We start from the raw sequence: 11,444 nt of genomic DNA, 5'->3' as shown, positions 1-11,444 counted from the left end.
AATGATTCTGTTACCTGTAAAGCTCCATTTCTGCTGAAGGAGGAAACACACTGCATCAGTCGGCTAAGCTCTTCAGAAACGGCTTCGACCACCTTGGAGAGCACCCGAGGGACCAGCTCTTTGGAAACAGTGAACACCTGGTTTGAAATAGGAAGACATGGTGCTTTGTGGGGATTTCTTACTTGAATTTGTTAAAAACAAAGTAACTTTCAAAACAAAAGAAAAGGAAGTCAATAGGACTTCTAAGTCATTTTTAAAAGACCAAAATTATAAATGAAAGGAAGATACAGACTTATATTTAAATTCTATTGACTGATTAACAACAAAAATTCTCTTAAAAATACAATATTGGCAAATATAAATTTGAAAGGCATTACTGATGTTGACAAAATAAAAACTGTTTTGAACATTTCTTTTTCCTCTTGCCCCTTTTACCAGAAAGAAATATCTCTAAAGAAGAAATTAGAGAAATAAAAACATACTGGGTCAATATTTTACCACAATTTAAACAAATACTGTGTCAGACTCTCCTTAAACTCTGACAAACACCGTTTCATATGGGGTACCCCGTTCTGTATTGGACAACAGGCACCCCCCAAAATTTTACACATACTGTGCTAAATATGTATTTCCTTTTATTTGACTTACACTATTTTCAAACCTTAAAGTTTGATATTTTCAAACTGAGAGTTATTGTCTTTGGAGATTTACTGAAATCTGACTCTCCTGATTTATAAATGAAAGTAAATCATATTTTCTTTTTAAGCTTTTCCTTTTTTCAGATTGAGCCACCAGCATTAAATACTTGGATTAACCCACACATAACTTGAGTGTCCAAGGAAATTTTTGGCAATTTAAGATTATGTAGCAAATAGTAAATATTATGAATGAAATTCCACTTTCAGTCATTATAATCCCATGGCAGTTGATAATGGACATTAATAAAAGCTGTCTCACTAGGAAATCAACACCATCACAGCAATCTCCACGGATTTCACAGTTCTGCCCACCCACCAGAGAAATGCTTGCAACTACTGCACCTACATTTGCACTTCGGGCTCAAATTTTATAGGATGCTAACATAACAAAAACAGAATTTTTACGTTTTTTATAAGATCACAATTAAAAATATTGCTCATTATAAAAAGATCTATGTGGTAAATTCCTGCCTGAGTTAAATCATATAAAAACTCTATGGTGAGAGATGAATTTGTATGTTTCCCTTTCACTAAGAACTGAAAACTGTAACATTCTACAATTTTCTTTCTGCTCTTGGTGCTTCGAACTTCTAGCCAAATTTAGGAACCAGGTAGTGTTATCTTTGTTTTCTCTGGTCATATTTGGGTTTCACTCTTAATTAACCACGTTTTTTCAGTTTACCTTGATGGCCTCACATACTTTTGGATGCAGCAGGCAGCATACACCTAAAAACACCCTTCTTGGATGCTTGTCACCTCAGAGGCACCCAGGCAACAGTGGAAACGATTGAATGGTAGCCTCTTTGATCTGCCCCACTTTATCTGGTCCCCCATTAGTCTGTGAGCCACAGCCTTTCTGAAAGTGTTGGCAAAGCAGTGAGTAACAAATCCTGAAATTACTGAATGAAAACAGGTAGTCATAGATCATGGTGGTAGCTCTGGTCTCTTCTTTCAATGTTCCTCAGAAGAGTCCTCCTAGCCAGGATGTTCATCGAGGATGCTAACACAAAGCTTAAGATGAAAGCGTGTTGGCCGGGCGCGGTGGCTCAAGCCTGTAATCCCAGCACTTTGGGAGGCCGAGACGGGCGGATCACGAGGTCAGAAGATCGAGACCATCCTGGCTAACACGGTGAAACCCCGTCTCTACTAAAAAATACAAAAAACTAGCCGGGCGAGGTGGCGGGCGCCTGTAGTCCCAGCTACTCGGGAGGCTGAGGCAGGAGAATGGCGTGAACCCGGGAGGCGGAGCTTGCAGTGAGCTGAGATCCGGCCACTGCACTCCAGCCTGGGCGACAGAGCAAGACTCCGTCTCAAAAAAAAAAAAAAAAAAAAAGAAAAAAAAAAAAAAAGAAAGCGTGTCAAGTGAGTGCAAGTTTTCACATGGCCCAGAAGCAGCAGTACTGTCTGCATGACCCTAAGTCAACCATGGACAGGAAACCACGCATCTGTTCCAGTGTCGGCCTGCCCCGAGCCTCTTTCTAAGCAGTGTCTGCCTTTCTGGACTCCCAGCCACTGCTACAGGAATCAGATACCAGTGCTTATTTGTACACTGGCTAAAAAGAAGTTAATGCATTTTCCAAGATAAGGGATTTACTATTCTTTGAAGGATAAACATTCTTGCAATCTATCTTCACCTTTCAAAAATTAATGAATTTAGCTGTAATTATTAAAGAAAACATACTTCAGAAAAAGACTCACAGGTAAACACACACACACACACACACACACACACACACACACACACAGAGACAGACAGAGAGAGAGAGAGAGAGAGAGAGGGAGAGACAGTGCGAGTAAGAGCTGAGCTGCACCTTATTTATACCCAAGATACATTCTGAGGGAAAAAAAAGACCACCATATATTTTATCAAATTTGCATCTTTTTTTAATTTTTGGTTATCCGTATCTCTTAGGAACATCTAATGATACCTTACCTCTGCATGCACGGCAATTATATTCACCAGTGCTTCTTTTAAATAGTTTCTGACACCTGAAATTGAAATAAAGGAGAGAAAGAGGCATTAATAATAACACAAGTTCCCTTCCCTTGCTGGCAGGCTGTACCCCATGCCTTAAGAGTTTTCTGAGGAGAAACAGAAAGTAATGCCACCACTATCTATTTCCTTTTGAGAATCAAATGGTGAAAGGAGTATTTCCATACAGGCCAAAAAAAAAAAAAAAAAAAAAAAAAAGAAAGGAGAAGTTTTCTTGCATTGTTTTTCATTTCTGTCACTGTTGATGCTCTCTATAACCGGCACTCAGTTGGCCTCAAAATGAAAACTTAAGAATGTTCTTCAATTTCTTCACATACAGAATATATATAGATATGTATCTATATATACTGTAAAACATATATATATACACACTGTAAAACATGTATGGTAAAACATATATATGTGTATGTATATACACACACACTATAAAACATACACACACACAGTATAAGCAGTAACAGACAAAATAAGAGGGTGTTTAACAATGCTTATAAAATGCACATTAAATATCAATGATAGCATCTTACTGCCAAAGGTAAAAGTCAAGTTATTGAGCAGAAGGACCATTTTCATCTTAAGGAATCACTTTTAGGAAAAACTTATAAAACCACACTGAATTTGATTCTGTAAAGCAAGTTAAAGGCTGGACAAAATAAAATATCAGATTTTAGGTGCAGGTTGAATGAGCCTCCGTTTGCTCAAAAGCAGGTACACACAAAATTTAAGAATGCGGGGTCTGAAGTCTGACTACTGGGGACCAAACCCCAGTTTCGACACCTGCTAGCTGTGACTTTCGGCAAGAAGGCTGTGAGCCTCGATTTTCTCATCTACCACATGAGAATAATAATCGTCCCACGCTTGGGGGGCTGCAGTGAGGATTAAAGGGGATGCAGACCCTGGGTCCTGGCATTCTCGGGGTTCACTAAGAGATTTCATTATCATCATTTTGCAGGCAAAAACCCCCATAAAAACAAAATACTGTTTTATTGTGTTTCCAAAACAATTTCTTTCCCTTGGAGTGAGAGATTCCAGAATGGCTTCTAGAGCTGCACACACTGAGAACATCTTCTCTGTAGGGCAGGGAACATGCTGCACTGGAAGAGCATGGATGTAACAACAGGAAGGAAAATATTCTCCCAGAAGCTCATCCACGCTACCGGTTAGTTGGGAAAGCTGAGATAGAGATCGAGAACTACAGCCAACCTTCTGAACAGGCATTTGCTTATTCTAAATATAGAATCAGGTTTTGATTCTGTCTCACAGACTATGGTATACAAATAAGCACACTGTTTTTCTTTTGTGAAGCCAATTTTGTGTATGTATATTTATATATATACACACACACACGTATATGAAGGTTCAGGTGTTATTAAGTCTATTTTGCTGAGACAGATGAGTGAAGAGTAATTCAATATAATCCAGAAATTAACGGATTCTTCCTGAGAAAAAGGATAATTGAAAGGTAAGAAGTCTTATCTGGGAGGCAGGAGAGAACAGAAGGAGCCTGATGTACGTGAAAGTGAAATAAATGAACTCGTGCTGGAGACCAGGAAGCTTTCTTCCCGCAGGAGGAGAGCCACACCCCCAGGTGTGCCCAGACTGCTCCCGCTGCTGTCCTGCTGTCGGGGCACCGGGGCCTGGCCTGTGCTGCTCAAACTCTCTGGGCAGCCCCACCCGGAGCTGAGACCAACGTGCTCAGGTCTAGGCTCTCTAAGCCACAGCCATGGAGGACCAGCTCATGTAGACACACAGGTAACATATGTACTTACTGAAAATCGAAGCACAATAGTAGGCTTCTATTTTCCATGCTCTGAGGAACAGAAAAAAACTCACAGCCTCTGCCCTCAGTGAGAACCGGGGTCCTGCCAACACTCCTGCAAGAACAAGCGTCGGGATCTGGGCTCTAAGGTGCTACAGTGCAAGGATGACTGGAAACGCGAGGGCAGTGTTTTAACTTCTGAAATTCCTCAATGTAAAAGAAAAGAGTGGGGCCAGAGTGCTGACTAAAAAGCAGAAAATTATACTTAGAGTGAAGCCAGGCAGTGTCACATGCTCAGTGACAGCCTGCTGTGAACTCAACTCCCACTCGGACCCGACAGCATCAACACTTCCTGGCAAGGACCCACCAGCCTCAGCACTGCTAATAACACACCCCATAAAAGAGGTAAGTGTAAATTACTCATTGCAATGCTGAAGACAAAGCTACGAATGGGAAGAATAAAGGCACAGGACACTTTGAACCAAAAGAACCATATTTTTGTGTACAGAAATTTTGAAAAAAAAAGAGAAAAAAGCAAGTTTCCTATCTTGGGTTGACCACAGGTTTCACATGGATAATATAAGGAGCTCAAAGACTTAACCTTGGACAAGAAAGAACTTTTGTATTTCTAGGAGATTTTATCTTTCTGAATGAAAAAAAAAAAAGGAAATAATTGCCTTCTTTCCCCTCGCACACAAAAACCCAAATGACTGCTTCATATAAATAACTGGTAATGTTGGAAAAAGAGAAGGGAAAAACGTGTGGTCCTGGGCTGGACAGGAAATGGTGCCGCTAGTCAAATCACACATCAGGCCAGTGAGGTTCAACGAGGCAGCGACTGGATGCGTCGGAAAGGGCGGGCGTGAGGCGGAGCTCCATGCGCTGCTATCAGAACCTCCCAAGGCAGTGCCTGTGCTGGTATTATAATTTTTGGTAACAAAAACTTTAATATAAAAATAAATCATTGATTGTCTCTCTCCAAAAAGCTAATCACTGAATTAAATACAGGAGCAAGTACTTTTTTTTATTACCGATTGGGCTAAAATTGTTAATTCTAAGGGAAAGGCTACAAGTTCTCATTCATTCAACTAACATAAATTTATTGAGACCCTACTACATGGAGGATGCCACCAGGCACATGGCAGAGGTGCTCCAAGTAGAACACGTATGTATCTCCAATATATGTAAGACCCCAAAGTGCTTAGTTATTACAAGTTTGACCTGCCAATACATGCAGGATGGTCATATGAAAGAATTTTAAGTTGTAAAAATCATCTTTGCACCATTTACCCTGATATGACTATTACACATTTGCAAGCCTGTATCAAAATCTCTCTTGTAACCCCTAAGTGTATACACCTACTATGAACCCACAAAAACCAAACATAAAAAAATTTATACTCCAATTTAAAATAATTTGTTAAATGTTTGGTTGCTATTTTTATTTTGTGAAGTCCTTAAATGGTTAGAGAATAGTACTGGATAGGAATGGAGAAAGGGCAAGGGGCCTAGAGACCAGACAGTGTCCGTGTCTGGGAAACCGGTGAGATCTCTGTGGTCTTCCTCGTTCAGAATTTCGCTTCCTTTCTCTCTTCACTCCGGCCACAGCTGGGTGTTGGCCTAGGGAGAGACCAGCCAAGCAGCAGGCCTGCACCCTCGCCTTCCTCCCCGGCCTGTCTCATGGGCTCTTGGGTCCAAGTAAGACTTTTACTCCCAGAAAGCACCACTTCCAATTGCTTGTTTTCCGTATGACTGTCGTTTAGCTGCTGCAGACCCTAACTGTACATTAATCTTTTCAGTGGTACAAGGAATGGCTAACAGTGGAGTTTGCATATAGGAACACAACAACAGCAAAAACAAAACAAAACAAAAAAAAATGGACACAACATGAAACATGACTGTGATGTGCTGGAACCAGAAACATCTGTCCTTGACGAGACTCCTCATTTTGCTGGTTTCACAGAGTCCTTGGAAGTTAGAATTTCAGTTCAACTCTTTTGTCACACTTGGCACTGGTGTTGAGGATGTGTCAGTGCCAGCGATGGCTGGGGAAGACTTTGCTTCTGTGGTGACATCTGAGCCATGGCTTGACTGAAGAGGACCAGGGGACACAGACAGAATTAGACTGGGCCTCAGACACTCATGTGACTTACTGAGGAGTCACCTGGGGGCAAGTTTCTGAACTGCTCTGACTTGTAGCTTTTTCCATTTATTAAGTGGAAGAATGTTTTTAAGAGGCTAGGGAGGCATCTCCCAGACAGCAGGTAGTCAACAAATGGGAGGTGTTAGGATGGCCCGGCCCCACCGCACTCTGCACCCCCAGGTGCTGCCCGGACCCACCGCTGTCCTCGCGGGCACTGTGTCCCCGGTCCCTCTGGGGCAGCTCTGCAGCCATCTGTGCGATCACTCAGTTAACATCTGTCTCCCCTATTGGATCGTGCACTCCGATCACTCAGTTAACAACTGTCTCCCCTATTGGACCGTGCACTCCGATCACTCAGTTAACAAGTGTCTCCCCTATTGGACCATGCACTCGATCACTCAGTTAACATCTGTCTCCCCTATTGGACCGTGCACTCGATCACTCAGTTAACATCTGTCTCCCCTATTGGACCGTGCACTCGATCACTCAGTTAACATCTGTCTCCCCTATTGGACCGTGCACTCGATCACTCAGTTAACAACTGTCTCCCCTATTGGACCGTGCACTCGATCACTCAGTTAACATCTGTCTCCCCTATTGGACCGTGCACTCCGATCACTCAGTTAACAAGTGTCTCCCCTATTGGACCGTGCACTCGATCACTCAGTTAACATCTGTCTCCCCTATTGGACCGTGCACTCCGATCACTCAGTTAACAAGTGTCTCCCCTATTGGACCGTGCACTCGATCATTCAGTTAACATCTGTCTCCCCTATTGGACCATGCACTGCACAGCGTGGGGACCATCTGCCATTCTCCTCATCGCAGCCTCAGCTCCCACCACAGAGGTTGGCACATAGATGGCACAAGGTGTTCAAAAGTATCCATGAGTGACAAACAAAGGGAGGCAAAGGCCATGTCTGTCTTGCTCACTACTAAGTTCTGCAGACTTATGCAGCTGATAAGTGAATGAATGAGGGAACAAATACATCAGAGAAAAACCTCAATATATGTAGAATTCTATAGTGCTCAAGTCAGAAGATATGTGAGTCATCTACTAAAAGCAAGTGCCTCAGCATACATGGAAAGAAGGTATTCCTTGGGAAAGCATACAATCTCTCGCTTCTCGTAGGACTTTAGAAAACAAAGACAGTCCTTTTGAGTATCAGGATCCATTTGAAAAATATAATTTGAATAAAGTACAGTAGTATAGAATATTGCTGAGGCTTAATCTCTCTGCTTTCCAAAATATGCTTTATTTTTCCAGCAATATACTGAAATAATGCATTAGGTATTTACTGAATGCTCCTCACGTGCTGGATATTAGGAAGATGCCCAGATATATTAGGACAGAGTGAACACATAAGCGTGCAAGGAAACCTGAGTTTTAGTTTGTGCTCCAACAACAGTGGGCCATAAAATGCCAAATTTATGGTGCACACAATATTACGGAAGGGATCATCAATGTGGACAGTGTGCCAAGAAAAATAAGGCAAACTGATTTGCTCCTTAGAAATAAAGGCTACATTATTATGGTGCAGTAATAAGTATTGTTTTTAAAAAGGTTCCCCTTCAATAAACCCCCACAACTTTCCATGTTATTTAAGTGAGGGAATGAGAAACAGCTTCTAAGCATTTACAACATGTATCTCCTCCACTGTCTGAATATGAAATTAGAATGTGTCATGATATTTGACAAAAAGTGTCCCCACCCACACAGTGTCAACCTAGACTACCACTTAGCAATTAATCTAGTAGCCCAGTGTGGAAATTCCCCATGGAGAAAACAAGGCTCATCTCCACTGAGCAAGAACTTGTAGGCTGTTTCCTGTAAGCCAGCCGGTATAACCCAGCATGTTCTCCAACAGTGAAGATCTTGTTTTCACGCATCAGAACAGTAGAGCAGCCTTCTTTCTTGGTATATTTGTCAGTTTCCTCTTTTAATCATATAGGAAGGTCACTCGATTTTGGAACAGGCAACCTGGCACACTATTAAAAATATTTATTGAGGGTCCATTATCATTACATGGAGGACACTATTCCAGAGGCTGGGGATACAGCAGTGACTACACACACACACACACACACACACACACACACACACACACACACACACAGAGTGCTCCTCCACTCACAGGGCTTGCACTCTAGTAGGGACACACCCAAGTTTAATAAGACAAATGACCATTTTGCACATGGGAGAGAAGAACTTTACACAGTCTTTAAACAGTGCAAGAAAGCAAATGCGTGAAATACAATTGTTCAGGCAAACAATAAGCTTACATGACAAACACAGGGCTTTTGCTTGATGAGAATCCTCAGTGTCGTTCATGAAAAAATGATCCCCTTTGCATGTGGATGCCAGCGTTCCTTTCGTGCTGATCTCCTGGGAATAACGCCCAGCAGTAACTGATGCTACATAATGTTCAGCTGTGTACTGGGATGACCTAGATTTAAATCTTAGCTGGAAACTCAGTTAATCTGAGCTTCTGATTTTCTTTATGGGAAAATGCTTTGCAAAATAAAAAGTGTTCTACAGGCAGACGGGATTCTTCTTCTTCTTAATAATGTGGAGAAACCTCAATCGAGAAGGTCCACATTAAAGAATAAAATACTGAACACCTTGGATTCACCAAGTCTTTACCCGTAATTTTTTATTTGGAAAATTAAGTAGTTAAATGCTCACTGTAAAGAACAGTTTATTATTATTACATAATAATAAAAGCCCAATAAACTCCTCTTTCATCCTTCTTAGGAATAACCACTATTGACAGGTTAGTGAATGTTCTTCCAGATCTTTTCCTATGAATATAATTTTTTTCCTAAAAAACGAGATGTTACACATTCTCTTCTTGAATCTTGCTAAATTTCATTCTGTAATCTGTAACAATTTTTTAACTGACTATACTTTTTAGAGCAGTTTTAGTTTCAGAGCAAAACTGAGCAGATGGAGCAGAGATTTCACATATGCCGCGCCGCCCGCGAGCACAGACACAAGGCCTCCACAACTGTTGACATCCCACCAGAGTGGGGCACTTGTTACAGGTGACAGACCCACACTGACACGTGTCATTATTACCCAAATTCCACAGTTTACATTAGAGTCACTCTTGGTGGTGTACATGCTATTGGTCTAGACAAATATACAATGACAGGTACCAACCATTACGGGAACACACGCAGAGTAGTTTCACTGCCCTAAAATTCCTCTGTGCTCCCTCCTTCCCCAATAACCCCTGACAACTACTGATCTTTTTACTCTCTCCGTAGTTTCTCCTCTTCCAGAATGTCAGATAGTTGGAATCACACAATATGCAGCCTTTTCAGTTTATCTGATTTCACTTAGTAATATGCATTTAAGGTTCCTTCCATGTCTTGCTCATTTCATCTTAGTGCTGAGTAATATTCATTTTCTGGAGGGACCATAACACATTTATTCACCTACTGAAGGATTACTTGGTTGCTTCCAAGTTCTGGCAATTATGAATAAGATTGCTACAAGCATTGGTGTGCAGGTTTTTGTGTGGACGTAACTTTTCCACTCTCTTGGCTAAATGCCAAATAGTGTCGTTCATGGATTATATGGTCAAGAGTATGTTTAGTTTCATAAGAGGCTGCCAAACTGTCTTCCAAAGTGGCTGGGTGATTCCGCAGTCCGACTAGCAGTGATGGTGGCAGTGCCAGTCCCATCTCCAAGTGTTGGAGAGGAAGGAGAGGTCCTGGTGCTCCCCATCCTCACCAGCATTTGGTGTTCTCAGTGGTCTGGATTTTGGCCATTCTAATAGGCGTGCAGTGGTATCTTCCTGTTGTTTTAATTTGCAATTCCCTAATGACACAGAATGTTGAACATCTTTTCATATGCTTATTTTCCATCTGCATGTTTACTTTGGTAAGTTGTCTGTTAAGGTCTTTGACTCAAACAGTATGCACTGAAGAGCAAACAGGTTGTTTGTATCTACCTTATAATTTTTGATGGCTGCTTAGTATTCCTGCATGGATGTATCATAACCTATTTGACCATTCGCCAACTATGGGGCACTTATGTTGCCTTTTAATTTACCACCATAAATGCTGCTGCAATGAACATAGATTCTTGGATTCTAATACAACAGTTTATATAAGATATCTTCCTAGAGGTGGAATTGCTGAGTGCAAAGGTATTCAAGCTATTCGATTTTCATGGATTCTGCCAACTTATCACACAAAAGGCCACACAAAATTATACTCCAATTTATTTCCTCAGGCCTTTTTATTCTCTTAACTTGGATTCTCTAATTACTATAATTAATAGTATTCCTAATATACGCTTCTCCTCAGCTATGACAGTCTATTTTAAAACATTCTTAAACAGCTATTTGACAAAACTTTTCATGAAAATAAAATTTTAATACAAAAATTGAAGGAAACTTACTAAAAGTTATACAAGATTTACTCTGACTGTATAGAGTGTCTGAAAAGTGTTGGAGAGGAAGAACGTGCTGTAATTACAGAAACAACGGCTATGCCATCTTAACCTATACCAAGAATGCAACCTTTTCCATGAAGCATTTCCTGTCATAACTGGAAAGACGGCTCCTTTAAACACAGGCGGATTTCAAGGTACTCAGCCTAACGTTGTTTTGATGCATAACACTCTTCAGACAACACTGTAAGAATCAGCCCTGGAAACTCTGGAGGCACTACCTACTGTATAGACCACATTTCCTGTTTTTAACCCCTATGCCCCAATTCAGTTATCACTCCCAGTCTACTGGTAAAAATAGATTAAAAAATACTATAAATATCCCACAATGTACTTTTTTTAATTGTCAAACTGAAACACTACATGAAAAAACTTTGGTGTATTTTTTT

At 41.0% G+C, this 11,444-nt stretch overlaps 1 protein-coding gene across 8 annotated transcripts in view; it reads right to left on the bottom strand.

Moving 5' to 3' along the window:
* The window catches only part of LOC105464801 (exocyst complex component 2), a 204,567-nt gene that overhangs the window by 11,073 nt on the left and 182,050 nt on the right, over positions 1-11,444 (bottom strand). For all 8 annotated transcript variants that reach the window (XM_071097736.1, XM_071097742.1, XM_071097743.1 and 5 more), the window contains 2 exons: positions 2,632-2,687; positions 15-137 (listed from right to left, as the gene is read on the bottom strand). In XM_071097736.1, coding sequence (XP_070953837.1) covers positions 15-137; positions 2,632-2,687 — 179 coding nt within the window. The remainder of the gene's footprint in view (positions 1-14; positions 138-2,631; positions 2,688-11,444) is intronic.

Source organism: Macaca nemestrina, chromosome 5 (genome assembly GCF_043159975.1).
Source record: "Macaca nemestrina isolate mMacNem1 chromosome 5, mMacNem.hap1, whole genome shotgun sequence".
Classification (NCBI taxonomy): domain Eukaryota; kingdom Metazoa; phylum Chordata; class Mammalia; order Primates; family Cercopithecidae; genus Macaca; species Macaca nemestrina.
Note: the sequence above shows the minus strand (reverse complement) of the source record. Positions and strands in the feature narration are given on the sequence as shown.